Here is a 19,279-nt window from a genome sequence, read left to right as displayed (position 1 = left end):
TGCCTGTACCAAAGCCATCAGTTTGATGCTTGACTCATTGGTAGAATTTTCGGACACTCATGCTTTTCCATCTCCCTCTTTTTCCTGCGGAAAAGACGTTTCTCCTCCTCCTTCTCTTCGGTAGCAGCACTACACTCCTGATCATACGGATTGTAAAGTAGCTCTATATGCCGCATTTTTCTCTTCGGTAGCAGCACTACACTCCTGATCATACCATGGATTTCTTGGTGGAGGTCTCTGGTATCCAAGTATGGATTTTGCGGCTGTTTGCATGATATGTTATAGGGATGAAGAGTGCTTTGATTAAGCAATTGGGCTAGTTGAGTGGAATATGCTGTAACTATCTGTTGTGATTGCAGCTTACCGATGTCTAACTAGCGTGTTGTGTCTATTCGTACTTTGTTTGCTACGTTTAACCGGGTGCCTACCTTTGTTGCAACAAGGTAGTGGTCCGAGCCTATGTTTGCTCCTCGGAACGAACGCACATCCAACACGCTCGATGAATGTCTTCCATCTATCACACGTGATCAATTTGATTTCTTGTTTTCTGATCAGGAGACAGCCAGGTGCCCTTATGGATGTCGAGATGTTGAAATCTGGTGCTGCTAACTACCATGTTTTTTTGCCGCTGCGAAGTCTATCAGCCTCATACCATTGTCATATGTTTCACTGTGGAGACTGAATTTTCCAAAGATATTTTCCTTTCCAATTTTGGCATTAAAATCGCCTAGAATAATTTTAATGTCATGGGCAGGACAACGGTCATATGTTTCTTCTTAGCGCTCATAAAGGCCTTCATCTGCTACTGTCTTATAATTCTTAAGCTGTTTGATTGCTATCCCGACCTCACTTTGGTTGTTTAATTTCCTTCTAGTTACCAGAGTCCGTTCATCACTTTTGCAGGAGGAAAGTGCAGGCAACAAAGAATTTGAGACCTAATTCCCGTACATAACAAGTTTACCATGCCTCCAGTTTTTGTTGTTTCTTTTGAAAATACGTTTTCCCACTCTTTCTTTCTCCAGATAATTTCCCTTGTTTTACCCTACTGTTTTATGCTATTGAGAAGTGAATCAAATTGTAATATTTTATTACGGAACTACTTATTGCAATATTTTGTAACAATTTCCTCGTGCATACCTTTTATCATTCACAGTGGCAATGAAATTCACATTAATTTTTTTTTAATGTTTGTCATTACTCCAATTATTCTTAAACTGTGTACATCAGCATTTTGCAATGACCAATGCTTAGTTGAGAATGTATTACGTACTGAACTTGGAAACACAATGAAATAAGCACTACTTTGACATTGAATTTTATGACAAATGGATTTTATGAAAAAGTGCATTTTTTGCTGATATGAGAATTTTGGGACTTGGTCAACATCAAAAGAGTGTACAAAGAGCAAAATATGTGATTCATACATACATACGAGTATGTGTGTAAATGTGTATTCCAAAACAAAAAAGTGCAGAAGGCTAATGATGCACAAAAACTTTTCTCTGAAAGATTTTGAATTCAATTCTGAATCTGGGTAAGAGTCATTAATGCTGCGTTTACATTAGAAGCTTTCCCCGGTTAATCGACTTTATAAGGATTCATTGGACGATAGGCAATGGAAATGACATATGAAATCCAGAGGATATACTAATTCCAGTTATATGTATACGTACTATAAGAAACGCGGTGCTCTTGAATCTAATTTAAATGGAAGGTGCTTACACCTGGGATGTTTTTGCGGATTTTGAAACTACAATGTTCATAGATGAGAAATATAAAAAAAAAAACAAAAAAATCGCCGGAGCGCTTTTTAAATAAATCGCGATTCAAGTTGACCTTTTTAGGGGTTATTTAGGTTGTCGTATGCTTGGGAACCGCAAGTTCTATCAAAATGGGAATAAAGAAAATGTTGTAGCTATCAAATTTCTCTACAAGATTGACCTTGACGATATTTTCGTACGTTTTACAACTTTTGAGATATAGAAGTTGAAATTGGGACAATTCAAATTCAATTCAATTCTGTATCGTCTCCTTATAAAACAATGTCATGACTGCAATTTCCCAATTTAAACTTATATATCTAAAAAAATTGTACAACCTAGGAGAAATTACATAAGCCAGTCTAGTAGAGAATTTTCACAGCTATAAGATTTTCTCAGGTCCAATGACGATAATACGTGCCGTATTCAAGCAAAATCGCGAAAACCTAACAAAAAAAAAAAAACTAAAAATGTAAACTGAGCTTCTTTATCTCAAAAATGGTACAGCCTGAGAAAAAATCATAAAGGTCAATACTGTAGAACATTTTCACCGCTACAACATTTTCTTTAGCTCCATATCGATTGGACTCGCGGTTTCCAAGCAAAATCGTGAACACCTAAAAAACACCTAAAAATGTGAATTATGACCACGATTTATTTAAAAATCCCTACAGCAATTTTTTCTTCTTTTTGGATTTTTCTCAACTATGAATAGTTCCGTTTCAGAATTCACAAAAACTTCCCCTGTGTAAACGGTTTTCATTAAAAGTTAGTTAAGGCGCACCCTTCATGAATTTGTTTTATAAGGGGGCGATACAGTCAGTGCATTGTCCCAATTTGAACTTCAATATATCAAAAATGGTAAAACCTACGAAGATACCTTAAAGGTCAATCTGGTAGAGAATTTTCATAGCTACAACATTTTCTTCAGTCTCATTTTGATAGGTCTTGCGGTTTCTAAGCAAAATCGTGAAAACATAAACAACCCCTAAAAATGTCAACTTGAATCGCGAATTATTTAAAATGCGCTCCGGCGATTTTTTTTTTGTTTTTTTTTTTTTATTTTTCTCATCTATGAACATTGTAGTTTCAGAAAAAACTTTCCAGGTGTAAGCACCTTCCATTTAAATTTGATTCAAGAGCACCGTGGAAACAAAGAAGCTTTCGTGTAAAAAACAGAATTTTATAAAACCAAAACATTTTCCTGTAAAACAAAATAAGCAAATAAAGTTTGCGGGACGGCTTTAATTGCCATTAAAATTCAATTTAAACCTTTATTTATCTTTTGAAATTGCTTTCTACCCATTTGCATATCTCCAAAACCATTTTGCAATCCTTAATCTACCTCGAACCCAGACAGTACCCCCAAAAAAACCTAATTTTCTCATCTTAATGATGCATATCAAGGTTAATTCACACCAAACTAAACATTATAAAAATTAAAATAAAACACAAAATGTCGTGTATATTTGCATTTATTTATGATTTACATAAAAAACCCCACACAAAAAAGTAGCTGATCAGCTATCTTCCATCAGATGGTATTAACACCCTAATAGCAGGGCTAATTAAACATCCATGTTGATTGATGTTCAGTTTAGCAACAAAATCACAAAACATCTTTCACCGTTTTCAAAATCACGAAAGATTTATAGATTAAAAACAAAACAAAACGCTATTACAAAATACGTATTTTGATGCTACCCTAATTTGCAGCTAGTGTTACAAAAAGAAATATGATAAAATGAGGAATAACAGTAGGTCTTCTTATAGAAGAGGACTACTAGGTCTTGTTTTAGATACCATAGAATACTAGCATGTATCCCTATAGAAGACCAGTGGGTCTTTATGGAAAATCGGCTGATTTTTGCCTCCACATTTTCTTAAAGAAGGCTTGTAGGTATTCTTATATAAAATACGCAAAGCTTTAAGATGGTCCTACCATTATGTCTTTTATTACACCATTGGTTCCATTGCCTTGCCTTTTCCATTTCTCTTAAAAATCGTTGCCGTCAATCTTCTACTATGAATATGAATATGTCTATATGAATGTATATCGTCACCATAAATGCCGGAAGACGTAACCCACAAAACGAAAACTTTACAGGAGAAGCAAAAAACGTTATAAAATTAAAAAATGTTTTATGGAATATTAATAATATGAAAGCGAGTATATGGGATATTATCGATCATATACGAAGGGTAATAAGTAGTGAAACCAAACCGCTGAAGTGCTTAGTTTTGAGATCCTCCATTACAACAAAATCTGCAATATTATCCCATTTTCCGAAATGCCATTTATTGAATAGGATTGTTGTTTTTGAACGTAGAAGCTTGAAATTTTGCCAGATCATGAATTTTAGCTTTATGCATCAGATTACGTCAAAAAACGAATTTCATGTCGGTTACGTCTTCGGGCATTTATGGTGACGATATGTGTTTGTTTTTGCATAATTTGAACCTTGATTTCCGCACAAATTATAAACCAGTAGCAAATTGCAAAATTAATGATAAACACCATAAGTTAATTAAATATTTGTCATTTCTTTGCAAATTTTTTAAAATAATTCTGTTTTGAGCAACGACGCATTAGGTTACCAACGAAATGACATATCGAAGACAGACAAACACATGTATTTATGTACCTCTTCTAATTCTTTTTTTCCTAGCTCCCCATAAAAATTGGTTGGTGTTTTTTTTTTATAGATTTGAGGCATTATCTCACACCATAAAAAACGTGAGAAATCTATTAAGAAAATCAAAACAAAAACATAATCAAAAAAATTTATAATTTCAAATGTCATTGAAATTTTGATGGAATTGCTACTCGTTTTTTATGTTTTCTTCTTCTTTTATGTTTGGGTGCCATTCATTTATAGTAATCGTTTGATTATATAAAACAAAAACATAATCACCAACAACAGAAAAACAGAAAAGACAAAAAATAAAAGGAGCATAACGATTATAGTGATCATCATTTAAATAGTGACATTTTAAATGAGCTGCAGATGGTATTGTACAACCAGTTACAATTTGATTGCAAAATACTTAAAGACACATTTGGCGTTTATAAAATTGATGGTTTCCTTTAATGAAGCCTTGAGCCCTTGATTGTAGAGCTATCAGCAGGTTTTTGGAAAAAATATTCAAATTTAGTTTAACCTCACGCACATTTATAATAGGTGGTCGGTTGTTGTTCGCCAAAGGGGAAGATGGGAGTTTTCAATTTTTTCCAACAATGTGTTAAAATAGTCATTATCTTCTTAAATTATTTAAATTATATTCATTGATTTATTATCTAAGGTCATACAACAAAAGACTGGGGAAACAATATTATTCCTAATATTAACAATTAATAATATAATTGTATATATTAACTGGCATAATACAAATTATTTAGAGAATATTTGTTTTAGTATATTAGTAGTCAACATTTAAAAATTGCTATTGAGATAGGGTCCACTGTTCAGGAAGTTAAATCCAAAGATTTTCGCACACGTATAGGAGGTTAGAGTTACTTAAGTCGTGGCATAGGCGCCCATAAAACAGATGTTGAAGTATTTATTTTTTCCCAGCCAGCATTTTTTGAAAATTTTAATCAAATTCGAGTCTTTTTTGATCCAACTGCACGATTAAAAAGCTGGAATATGAGCTCATTTTCTGATCATAAATGACTCCTTTGTCGGGAGGAAAACGTAACCTCAGGCGACTCTTCTAAACAAATCACAAATGAGTCTTCCTCTGCATTAGTTTCGAGTCATTTTTGCCCATTTTCTGATGGTATATAAAGTCTTTTTCGAGTCGTATTTTAATCATTTATTGGTGATTTGTTGATTAATTCGGGACTCTTTTTCGAGTCTTTTTTGAGTCATGTTTATTATCGTTTATGAGTCTTTGGGGAGTCATTTATGAGTCTTTTTATTAAACGAAAACATTAAAAGAATTTTCTTTTTATTCTTCTTTTTTTTGTTCTTTCCTTTGTTGTGTTGTCTTTTCTGCTTTCCTATGACTTTTAATTATCCCCTGAACTTGTGTTGTGTTTGTCTATACTCTTAATATTATACGTTACATTTACATCAAATTTTTGTAGAAAGTGTAAATGAGAATTATTTTTAACAAAACAAAAATAAAACAAAACAATCAGTATTTAATCACATATCTGTTCAAAATATGATCAGAAGATACATAATTATAATCACTTTTCAAACACTTGGATGACCATTTTTTGATTAAGCATTTTTCAATCTTCTGATGATCAAAATATGACAATAAATAACGAAAAAATAGTCACACTTTAAACGCCTAAATGACTTATTTGTGATTACTACACATTTGTTGTTGTATTTTAATTTGAACTCTTTTCAATCGTTACAGGGAGTCACTTTCGAGTCCCTTTCTGATCATACAAGCGACTTAATCATATTTTGATCACCAAAAGGACTCTAAAATGACCCCTCAATGTGATTTTTGAAAAAACAATCTTCCAAATGCTGGCTGGGTTATAGGAATTTGTGATTTCCGGCTATCCACAAGCCTCAGATAAATTTAAGCCCACTTCCAGTGTTGTTGTCATGCATTTTCGATTTCACTTTCTGTAAGCAGATTCGAAAAGAAGGTAAACAGCACCTTTCTTCTTAGAACTTAGGACATTCTGTATGTATGTTGAAACGCAGATCATGGTTTATAAAACATTACTTTACTTTATCATTGCTTTAAGGCAATTTTTGATATGGGTGAACGATTTTTTTACTAAATTTAACTAAACAACACAGGAATAAAACATTTAAAAAAATCAACCGAACCCAATTCCCAACTTCTACTCCATTTAAACTACCCTGATTGTCTAATTTCAGCTTTTTCGAAAATATTTAAATTTAATTAATTGTCCAAATAAGATCATTTTAAAACTCAGTGGCTATTATCTGATGTGAGGCCTTCCTGAAAATCTCTAAAAATACCACGTACATACATATCGCTCATCTACTCAAAGAGTGACACATTTCTAAAAATCGAGTTTCGAGAAAAATGCGTTTTAAGTTGTCGATTGAAATTTGACTTCACAACTTAAAAAAATTATTACACTAAAACTAAAATAACTACTTGAACCATATTTTGCAACCAGATAGACAGATATCAGTGCTAAATTTCTGTGCATGATCATGCATGATTTGAAGTGTTTTAGGGCTTCATAAACTCAAAAATCGTTTGTGTTAAATTATGCGAAATTCGTAGTAAATGAGCTGTAACTCGTCGAGTTTTAGAGATATCAGAATGAAAATTTGACACAAAATAAAGTAGAAATCGTAGAAAAAATAGAAATTGCTAACTCAGAAAACGCATTTTTCGAGTTATGTCACTCTTTGAGTAAATGAGCGATATGTTGACGTGTCAATAAGTACATCTCGATTAATCTTCACTTAATAATATAGGACCTACCTTCAATTACCAATTTCGAGTGGTGTGTCTTAAGACACCACTTGTAGGGAAAGTTTACATGGCTGAAATACTAAGGAAATGCTGCCTACATTACGCTGAGGCACATTTGCCTACATTCGTCACTGTTGCTTCAAAAGGTTATGAAGGTATTATATTGTCTGGCCTGGGAACCCGAACCCGGCGAGAGGGTTACTTTAAGTAGCATATTCGGCCCTTCTGGAATTTGTTAAACGTCTATGCCAATTGTCCGTTTGCAAAGCTTTTTATTTTGTTTCGTAAACATTATTCTCTGCCAAGAGGATAGTAATGAAGTTAAGCCAATGGAGGAATACTCCAGACTTAAGCAATCATGTTTCAAAATCTGTAAAAATTATGCCGAGGAAGCATTCTAAAAGTCTTTAAACCCTTTTTTATATTGGAATTGATCGGCTACAAGCTTTTAAGCATATGTTCAGATTTTTAGATTAGATAAAAAAATTGTCATATTGACGAAATTCGATGAAATTATTTAATCACAAAGTAAAAATACAACTGATAAAATATTTCACATATTGACTAAAATATTTATCGATTTTTTATATTGAACTGATTAAATATTTCACATATTGACAAAAATATTTATCAAAATATTCCAAATTTTTTATCAGGATTCAGTGGTTGTTAGAATAGCCACCAGTAAACATTAGTGTTATAACTTTTTTGCAATTTTTGCAAATATCAAAAATACCACCGCATAGCCGCGTAGAGGACGAAAAACTACTATGAAATACGGTGTAATTTTTTTTCTATCGCCAAAAAAGTTTCCGCGCCAAATGCATTAAAGTTCAGTAATGCATTATTTAATTTTATTTGTTAAAATGATATATACGCTTTCCGTAATAACTTATTAATAGTTTTAATCTAATTTAAAATCAATATCGCACGATTTTCGACCAATTTGGCTTTTGGGGTTGTATTTAATAAAAAAACAACAAAATAATTGTAAATATGAACATACAAAGTTAATAAGAAGGTAGCATTGGCTACTAAGGCCATCAGCTGTGAACATTTTTTTATCGATTGAAAAGAAATGTATTCAAAATTTTTTTTCATTAAGAAAATATGTTGTTTTTCAACCACAATGTGGTATATTTTAATAAATATTTTTGTCAGTATATGAAATATTTTATCAGTTGTATTTTTACTTTGTGATCAAATAATTTTATCGAATTTTGTCAATATGACAATTTTTTATCGCCGGAAAATCGATAAATTTTTTAACGAATCTTTGATTTTTTTTTATCAAATGACTAAAATTTTTATCTGTGTTGGAAACAAATATAGAAAACGATAATATCCATTTCTCTTTTAGGCTAAATGCCTCGGTAGATAAGCAGCATGGTATTCTTAATTAAATAAACACACCTTCCCCACAACAGCTTAAAATTTTTCGCAAAAATTGTGCGCATGATAACTCTAAAGGAGATTAGCAGTAATATTTCGTAATATTTCTTCCAGACATACAAATATCATGTTCGACTTTGGACTATGCCGATCCATTTCCTCGGGTACTTACCATAAAAAATGTTATTTTATTTTTTGCAAAAATGTGGGGATTTTGACCACAATGTTATAAATTCTTGATTGCTAGGGGAAGCCAATACTCTCTGAGATAAAGGCCCCGAAATTTTCTAGTATTTATGGCCACTCTTTCATACACCTATCGCACTTAATTTTTATACCCTCAGCCTTTAGGCTAACGGTACGACAAAAAATGTGCCTCATCGAAATAATGGTATTAGACTCCTAGTATGTAATATGTTTGGACGAATTCTGTTTCAGACACTTCGGAGTCGATTTAGCCATGTCCGTCCGTCTGTATGTTTGTCTGGCTGGCTAATGTGCACGATAACTCTCGAACGAATTAACCGATTCTGACCAAATTTTGACTGTCCTAATATTTTGTCAAGTTCGAAAATGGCACATATCTTATTATTAATCCAATAATGTCAGGGTGGAATAGGGACTATATCGGTCACGTCCTTCGGTTACCTCACACACAAAATTTCTCGGTCTGCACAGCTGACTGATACTTTCTTTCTTATTTAGTAGTTTTTTGGTCTTTGTTATAACGCTATAATTTTATTCTTCATACTTCACTCGGTAATGGCCTGAATGCTCCAAAAAACCACGACCAGGTGGTAAAAATGTAACCTGGAAAATTCTAAAACTTCTTAGCTTTAAATTGGTGACAATTAAGTTATCTAAAGTGGTCAAATACCACAGATAAATAAAATATGCTTAGCTATCCTAACTTCCAAGGGAAGAATTTGATAACACTGTGCGACAACAAAAGAAATGGTGGGAAAAACTTAGTAGATTATGAAAGAAAACAACATTGTTCCACAACATCCCATACGGGACAAGGGAGACTTCTCTCATATCAATGAGTGCACCCCGATTCATATTTAGCTCAATGGTATGGGACCTACTGTTTATCGCCGAGTCCGAACGGCGTGTCTTAAGACACCACTTATGGAGAAGTTTTTCAAGGCTGAAATACTCAGGAAATGTCGCCAACATTACTGAGGGATATTTTGCCACCGTTGAAAATTGTTTGATGTTGCCTGGCCGGGGAATCGAACCACCGACCTTCTGCGTGCAAGGCGGGCGTGCATACCATTGCACCACGGTGGCACCCCATTATGAAAGTAGGACTAAAAATATGAGACAAGTGTATCGGCGAATTTCACCTTGACATCGGAAAGTAACCAAAGTAGGCATGGCAAATTCCGCCCATTTCTTGTTTTTCCGAAATATTCGATTTAAGATATCTTGGAATCCGTACATGTTAGACATATATTGTCTTTAGCAACTTTAAAGACATGAGTATGGGGAATATTTGTGCTAAAAATTTTAACCCTCATGCTGTTCATTAAATGGATTTTTTCGGTCCTTTTTTCGAAAATCGTTCAAAATCTCCTTTAAAATGTGATCGTATCAAATCAAAATATTCTACAAAATATTCGTCATAAAATTTTAATATAGGTCTGAGAATACACCAATTCCGTAAATCCATTCTAATCGCCAGGAATCTCTATAAAGGAAAACACGTTTTAGGGTTTAAGTCGGACTTCATCTGAGTTTATTCAAAATTGTAAAACAAAACATAATTTTAGAGGGACTACGTCAAAGACGAAAATATTCTTCGTCAAATTTCACTATAGCTCACCCAAGAAATGAAGTCTCTATTTACATTACCTATCATGAAAATGTCAGTATCAATTTTGCTGAAAAAAAACACGAAAATATTTACCAATTTTTTTGAAGAAAAATTTTTTCCTTCTTTCTTCGAGCTGATACATGAAAGTAATATGAAACTTGGTTCGAGGTGAAAAGTGTCAAAAGAAGAAAAAATCTACATAAAATTTCACTATGAGTTTCAGAATAAAACACATATTTACGTATAATATTTTCTTAAAAAATTAGGTCACAATTATGTGTAATGAAAGCAGACGGTCTGAGCTTTAACTCAATTCCAAATATGTTGGTGTTGGTTGGTCAAATATCGGAGTAATTGCAAAAGGCCATATCCTATTTCTATTTTAAAGTTTTGAATTTTTTATCTCAGCTACACATAATGAAAAAATGTGACCTGCTAACTAAATCAGTACGAGGGGAACTAAAAAAGTTTATGGCCTAATAATGAAAACCATCAAACCAATTGTTGAAGCTCGTTTTCCACTCCGATTGAGACACTTCAAAAACGTGTTTTTTCAATGCTTTTACAGCATCTTCTGGCGATTGCTGCTATTTTTAGGGCTTATACGCATAGTTCCATGACTCGTCTCCATCTTATAGCGATCGTATTTTTTCGAAATTTCTTGCACCGATCAACACGGGATCTAACGACAAAAACCCATATCTCAGGGTATATAACATGGTGATCTTGCCTTATCCGCTCACGCATGAGTTTATATTTTTCTGACACAACGGCCGCTTTGTGGACGAACCTTACGATTTTCGTTTTTTAGCGAGTGTCGGCCACGATTGAATTCACTAAACCAGTTCTTGATGGAGCTATAGGATGGTCCTTTATCGACATATAAAGATTTAATTTGGTCAATGCACTCTCGCCGGGATTATCCACGAAGAAAGTTGTGAAAAATGATCGGACGAAAATGTTCATAAGTAAATTCCCTTTTTTTTTGCAAAGTGATTTTTATACCCTACACCACACTGTGGTAAGGGGTATTATGTCTTTGAGCATTTGTATGTAACATACAAAAGGAAACGCAATAGACCCTAAGTTCCTTTTGGGGATATACATATAGTCACTTTCTGAGTCGGTTTATGCATGTCCGTCCGTCTGTCCGTCTGTCCATGTATTTTTGTTCGCAACGTACAGGTCGCATTTTTTGTCCGATTCAGCTGAAAATTGGGGACTACAATTTTTTTAGCCTTAGGAAGAACGCTATTGCTTTTGGTGAAAATCGGTTCAGATTTGGTAGTCCCCATATATATTTTCGGCCGATTTCACGTATTTTCTGTACCACACACGCTATATATGTCCAATTTCGATGAAATTTGAAATGTGTGACTGAATTTGGTCTAGAAATATATCGAAATCGGTTCAGATTTGGATATAGCCCCCATATATATTTTCGCCCGATTTCACGTATTTTCTGTACCAAACACGCTATATTCGTCCGATTTTGATGAAATTTGGAATGTTTGACTGAATTCGGTCTAGAAATAAGTGTCCCAAATTATATCGAAATCGGTTCAGATTTGGATATAGCTTCCATATATATTTTCGGTCGATTTCGCGTATTTGCTGCACCAAACACGCTATATTCGTCGGATTTTGATGAAATTTGGAATGTTTGACTGAATTCGGTCTAGAAAAAAATTTCCCAAATTATATCGAAATCGGTTCAGATTTGGATATAGCTTCCATATATTTTCGGTCGATTTCGCGTATTTGCTGCACCAAACACGCTATATAAGTCCGATTTCAATGATATTTGGAATGTTTGACTGAATTCGGTCTGGAAATAAATGTGCCAAATTATATCGAAATCGGTTAAGATCTAGATATAGCTCCGATTTATATTTTACATATTCACAGTGGTATAGGGTATCATATAGTCGGCCCCGCCCGACGTTGATCCTTTCTTTACTGGTTTCATGTCATGAATGTCAAAATGTCCTGAGGACGCTTAGGCTAAAAACTGTCGAACTTTCAAAAAAATGTCAAATGACGTCTGGCAAAACTGCATATTGCCTAGGTCCGAAACTTTTTTAGTTTCCCTCGTACCAAGTAGGTTGTCGATTGTGGTCAAATATAAGAAATATAGCAGAGGCGTCCCGACTATAGCCTTTGCTTACATTTTGTTGTTTTTTTTATTAAAACCAATTCCAAAAAAAGTTGTGCTTCCTTTTGTCACATAAAAGCCAATTTAAATTATTTTATTGTTCTTTTAGGACCCTTCCTGAGTATGCTTAGGCTAAAAACTGTCAAACTTTCAAAAAGAAAAATGTCAAATGGCGTCTGGCAAAACTGCATGTTGCCTAGGTCAGAAACAAAAGGAAGCACACATTTTTTTGGAATTGGTTTTAATAAATTTGACGACAATCGACAAACCTTCTTCCCTCGTACCAAGTAAGTTGTCGATTGTGGTCAAATATAAAAAATAGCAGAGGCCAAAACAATTCCAAAAAAGTTATGCTTCCTTTTGGGTCCTCATAAAAGTCATATAAAAGCCAATTTAAATTATTTTATTATTCTTTTAGGACACTTTGAAAAACTCTTACAAAAAACCACGCTATATATTCTTTGTGTTCTTTTAATAAACCTGGACAAATTCAAGATTAGTCTCCGTCTTTGACCCTTCCAAAAAAAGTATCATTTATTTGTGATCTTGATAATTTAATACCACAATTTAATTTAATTTAATTTAATTAAAATTTCCGCGTTATTGACTTAACATTTATTAATTGCATTCCGCTCAATTTAAGCGCATTCAATTTAAATGCCAAAAATTTAATTGAAAATAAAAACAATTTTTATTAAGAGTTACGCTATCAAATCAAATCATAAAAAAAAATTAACGGAAGTTATATAAATCCGGCCAGCAATGATTTGTTAAACGCTTTTTAAACTCCTTTACAATTACATTTCGTTGTTAATCAATTTTTAAACTGCAACGAATTGAATGTAGCTTAGCCAATTGATATTTTGCAGATTACTTTTTACTTTGCAATTTTGTGTGTTTTTAAATGCATTTGGTTTTCATGTCGATTTTTGGGGTTTGTTTTTAGCAATTTTTTGCGAAATTGAATTCTGTTATTTATTTAATGGCATAATTTTTTATTTTTGATTGTTTTCGTTTGTTTGGTAAATGTTGGTAGTAGCAAATTTTAATCATTGCCATTTCTGTTTCCACTTAAAAAGAGTCTGGCAACGAAGACCTTTTACTTAAACCCTTTATGTGTGAAGGGTCTTTGTTGTGAACTTTTTTTGTTTATTTCTTTGCATAAAAATTACAAAGTGAGCGTAATTTTTTATGCCTTTGTTGTTTATTTTAGCCCAAATTCTGTTGAATGCCACTCTCCAAATTTACTCTTGAACTTTGCGGTATTTTGACATCTGACCCACATACAAAAGTCCAACTACATATTTTAATTGGCCTTAATGGGCTGTGAGTGAGCGTAAGGGGCAAGAATTGTGGGATTTATTGGTTTTATTTCATTGTGTTTGACCTTTTAGGTTATGTAATTTATTTGTCACTCAGAGTTTGGGCTTCAACAAAATAATTGTAAACAAAACTAAAAAATCAAAATATTAAAAAAAATTAATTTAGTTGACCTTTTATCAGTATTTTCTTCGTTTATTTATTTGGCTTGAGGTTTGTAAAATTTAAAAATGCAAATTTTATGACTTTTCAATTTTACTGATCTCTCTCTGGATGGCATTTTTATATCTTTAATTATAATGACAATATTTTTTCTTAGAAGTTCCATTTCTTTGTTAGATTTTCTGTGTATAATTTTTTAATATTTATATTTTTAAATATTTTGTCTACCTTTTAAGCTGTATTTTATTTATTTTTTATTTCAATTTTATTCATTTAATTTCCTTTATTTTTTCGTTCTTTTTATTTCAGTTCACCTCCTCCCTTAATTTTTGGTTATTACCGCCTTACTTCTTTTAGGATTATAATTCATCATTTACCCATTAAAAATAAAAAAATAACAAAACATGTCACAGATAATTGTCATAGCATTGGCCATAGTGTCAATAGCGGTCACAACATGTCGAGCACTGCCAGATGTAAGTATTGAAATCTGAAAACTAATAATTAAAAAATTAAATTGTTTTGTAAGAGGGAATTTTATGGCCCAATTGTTTTTATATGACAAGGTAATCAACATAAGTCAAATGCATTCCAATCAAATGAGTAATAAATACATAATTCTATGCAAATACAGTAGCAACATGATAACTTCTACCCTTTTTGTTATTAAAACGTCAAACAGCATCAAATTAAATGGAATTGTTAATTTCATTGCATATATGTCCAAAAAATTCTCACAAAAGAAGTTAACCCGATAAAGAGCTTTAATATAAACATACCATAATTTTAGTTGCCAATACTGTTGAAGATCTGTCAAATAAGATGGCAGTGCAAATTAGTTTTCAGTCTATTAACCACTTTAATTCATAAACAAAGGTCCAAATTCAATGGATTTTTCTGGCTGGCGTCGCTTATTTTTGGTAAATGTGTAAAGAACGGCCGTGAAAAATTCAAACTAGGTTGCCCTTTTTCAATTTTTATTTTACTAGAGCAAAGTGAACAAAGCAAGCCACGAGGCAATTGAGTTTTGCCCTTAATAGCGCTTCGTTGGCGCGTAACGAGATTCCACTGTTTGGAATTATTTAAAACTATCCCAATAATTCCAATACTTATTTGCAAATTTTCGGTATAAAATTAAATACGTAAAACAAATATTGTTGTATCGAATTTTGAAATACTTGAAAATTTTGCAACAGTGCAGTTGTAGAGGAAAATACAAAATTAAGAAAACACTATAATTACCGGCGGATATAGAGACATACATGTATGCACACACATTCAACAGCGATTTGTTTTAGGTTTCATACCTGAGGCTTTAAACGAATCATAAAAGGGTTATTTAAATAGGTTTGTAGGATATTTGTCAATTTCTTAGAGATACAGAGAAAGCAAATATAAAATATTTTTCCAATATCTCCCAAAATGAAAAATCAAGATTATACATAGCTTTTGTTTAACAGTCAGTCAGTGAGTGACTCATATCCTAAAGTCTTTGGATAGATATTGATATTTTTAGTCATTTCGTAGCCAAGATTATTATACCCATATATAGTAACTTTGCAGCGATATTCAAAATTCTTTCTTGGGCATTGATGATCAGTCAGTCAGGAAGTCATTCATAACCCAAGAATTTTATATATGTATTTTTTGACCATTTTATAACTTTCCAGGACGAAATTTATTGAAGGTGTTAACATTACCCCGAGTTACTTTCCTCATTAAAAAATTTAGTATTATGGAAGTCCTTTTTTTTGGACGTTGATGATCAATCATTCAATTAGTCACTCATTCTCGAAGAATTTTTATAGACAAATTTATAAATTTTTATAGATAAATTTATAGCCATTTTGCAACCATCCAGGACGAATTTCCCAAAATCCATCCTTATCTAGTACTTTCGCACAAACATCAAAAATTTCAGTATCAGTGACTACCTTCATAAAAGATCAAGCATGAACTGTTTTTTTTTTTAAGTTAATAATCAGCCAGTCAATGAGTCACTCATAACCCAAGAATTTTATATACGTATATACTATATATTTTGTCTATTGCGTTACATTTCAGGACGAATTTCTGATCAAGCATCTTCGAACCAAGAGAGAATTTTAAGATTTGTAGTTTTTTCAGCGCGTTGACGATCAGTCATTCCGACAGTCACTCACTGTCACATAATTGTATACTTACTTAGGGGTAGTTTACACTATATGTAAATGTCATATGACATGAACTTTTCCATCGTTATATCGACGCCTCCAAACAATAGTATGCTAAGTCGACTTAGCATGTTTTCAAGTTCTTTACATTTTTATGTTTAACGTCCTTTAACTTAAATTCTGTCAAATTTTGGTAATGATCGGACAATCCGAACAGAAGTTATAAACAAATATTTACTTAGCATAGTACTGAAGGTCAAAGAAATTTCCAAACATTTAGAGCTTGTCCTGCAAAACTCGTTTTTCAGAATTAGCAAACTATTATTTGGAGGTGTCGAACGTCCTTTAACTTAAATTCTGTCTAATTTTGGTAATGATCGGTCAATCCGAACAGAAGTTATAAGCAAATATTGACTTAGCATAGTACTGAAGTTCAAAAAAATTTCCAAACTTTGAGAGCTTCTCCTGCAAAACTCACATTTTAGACTTAGCATACTGTTATGTGGAGGTGTCGATATATTCGCTAATATGTGCAATATTGGAGATTTTCCTTACGCAATTTACTCTGTGCGTTCACACCAGCAATAATCTAATAAAACTACGTCTTCACATTGCCTCCGTGGGTAGATATGGAATGATTTTATTTTGTGTCATATGACATTTACATATAGTGTAAACTACCCCTTACTTAGCTGGCCCATTACAGAACATTTGTTCTATAGGCCGAACTAAAAAGAGATCTCCATTCCTCTCTATTTGTTGCTTCGCACTCTGGAATACCGCGCCTTTTCATCTCATCATCCACTTGTTTGCGCCATCTATTCTTTGGCCTGCCAGTTCTGCGTGCACCGCCATGTGGCATGTATTCATACGCCTTTTTAGCGGGTTCATCATCGCTCATTCTTATGATATGGCCTAGCCAACGCAATCGCTGAATCTCGATACGTTTAACTGTATTGATGTCGTTGTATAGCAGATACAGCTCGTGGTTCATGCGACGTTGATATTCACCGTCAACGCAGATTGGTCCGTAGATATTTCGGTAACATCAAATTTTCAAAATGGCGACATTTCTACTCTACAAGTAGTGTCTGAAGACACGCCGACCGGTCTCGGTTATAAAAAGTAGGTCATCTATCATTGTGCTTTTCTGAATCGGGGTGCACTCATTGATATGAGAGAAGTCTTCCTTGTCCCACCGGGAATGTTTGTGGGAATATATGCATGTATGTATGTATGAAAAGTTCAATGTAAAAATGCTCAGTATACGGTCTCGCTTTGCTATATCTCCCGCATATATGTATCTTCAAGGTTTATGTATTTCTTGTTTTTAATATTATGTTCCAATCGATCATCAGGTGATCTATATAAGATCATCAGTTGATCTATAGCATTTCGTCGGCTGATCTATGGCTGATCAACAGCTGATCAACAGCTGATCTATAGATGATCATCAACTGGTCTATAATATATCCTCAGCTGATCCATAGTAGATTAACATCTATAGCATATCATCAACTGATCTATAGCCGATCAACAGCTGATCTATGGCTAACCATGGACTATTCTATCGCAGACCATCGCTGGTCTATTGGAGAGCAGCTGCTCATCACAAAAAAAAAAATGTGAAACTTTATTATATCGTAAAGTAGACAGAATGTGGTTATGTATGGAACAAGATATCGTGCATTTGGCCGACGCGGCTTTGCTGGCACACACGCGATCTTTTAATGAAATTTTCAATGACCGTTTTGCATAAATGCTGCGGTATTTCATTAATGCAGCGTCCAATTTCCTCTTTTAGGGCTTGAGTCGTCGTCGGCTTATTCGCGTAAACCATCGACTTCAAAAACCCTAAAGAAAAGAATCGAAAGGTGTTAATTCGCACGAAATAACACGACCGGGAAATGACTGATGCAGCATAGAATCGTTTCTCTGGTTGTATGACATGTGGCGCCGTCTTGTTAAAACCACATGCCCTCCACATTAATTTCTTCATTTCTAGGGAAGAAAAAAACTTTTCAAAAAAAGGTCCAATGATTCCTCCAGCTCAAAAACCACACCACACAGTGTCACGTTGAGGATGCATTTGCTTCTCGTGAATCACTCGAGGATTTTCTTCACCCCAAGTGCGACAATTCTGCCTATTGACGAAGCCATCAGGATGGAAATGGGCCTTGTCGCTGAAGATGATTTTAGCGGCAAAATCAGCATTTTCATGTTGTCTATCCAATACCCAATTAACCAGCTCCCTTCGCTGTCCATGGTCAGCTGGCTTCAGTTCCTGAGTCAATTGAAATTTGTATGCATGAAGATGCAAATCTTTCGTCAAAATTCGCTGCATAGTTCATTTGGAGACACCAATTTGCTGAGCTCGGTGTCGAATTGAGGTGATTAGAGTTGGAGCGATATCATCACGTACAGTTGCGATATTTCCGGTCGATCGAACTGGTCAAAGGCGCGTTGTTGTCTTTACATCACTAACAGAACCAGTTTTGGCAAATTTATACATTAATCTCTTTACAGTTTACTCTTTTTGAGCATTATTGTGACACCAAATTGATCGCAATTTGCGAACTGTAGCCGCAAAACTTTCACCATTTTGGTAAAACAATTTCACAATGAGAATGCGTTGTTCATTCGTGTAGCGCCCCATTTTTACTAACCTCGTACCTTCTACTAGCAAACAATAACAATTGTTCAAAAGTCAAACAATGACACCTCGAATGGCGCCAAATTTAAAAATTGCATTCTAGTTGGGACATCCTAGTTGGTGTATGCGCCTTCCTTTAAAATGATTTTTGTCTGGCAGATGCTGGATATTCCTTTCATGTGAACGGAGCATATGATGAGATTGAAATTCTTCAACTGATACTTACCAATCTGTAAATGCCTAATCCTCTCCAGAAATAAATTAAAAAGGTATCAGTCAGTTTTGCCGACAGAGAGACAGAGATATATATTCAGCCTGTGTGAAATGACAAATCAAATACCGGGTACACAGTCGAAATCCTTTATCCCAAAAATTATGTATTTAGGGAGGATTCAGATTTTTGTTTTTTTTTTTTTTTTTTTTTTTGAGTGTATGAAC

The 19,279-nt window shown here is 33.6% G+C and overlaps 1 protein-coding gene across 4 annotated transcripts in view; it reads left to right on the top strand.

Moving 5' to 3' along the window:
* sona (sol narae metalloprotease) overlaps nt 1-19,279 on the top strand; it is a 265,415-nt gene that overhangs the window by 22,726 nt on the left and 223,410 nt on the right. For all 4 annotated transcript variants that reach the window (XM_073955851.1, XM_073955848.1, XM_073955846.1 and 1 more), the window contains one exon: nt 14,345-14,511. In XM_073955851.1, the coding sequence (XP_073811952.1) occupies nt 14,440-14,511 (72 nt within the window). In that variant the 5' untranslated portion in view covers nt 14,345-14,439. The remainder of the gene's footprint in view (nt 1-14,344; nt 14,512-19,279) is intronic.

The sequence above is a fragment of the Musca autumnalis genome, unplaced genomic scaffold (assembly GCF_047663935.1).
Source record: "Musca autumnalis isolate F117 unplaced genomic scaffold, ASM4766393v1 scaffold_5, whole genome shotgun sequence".
Lineage (NCBI taxonomy): Eukaryota > Metazoa > Arthropoda > Insecta > Diptera > Muscidae > Musca > Musca autumnalis.
The sequence above is the reverse complement of the archived record's forward strand: the minus strand, read 5'-3'. Positions and strand labels throughout refer to the sequence as shown.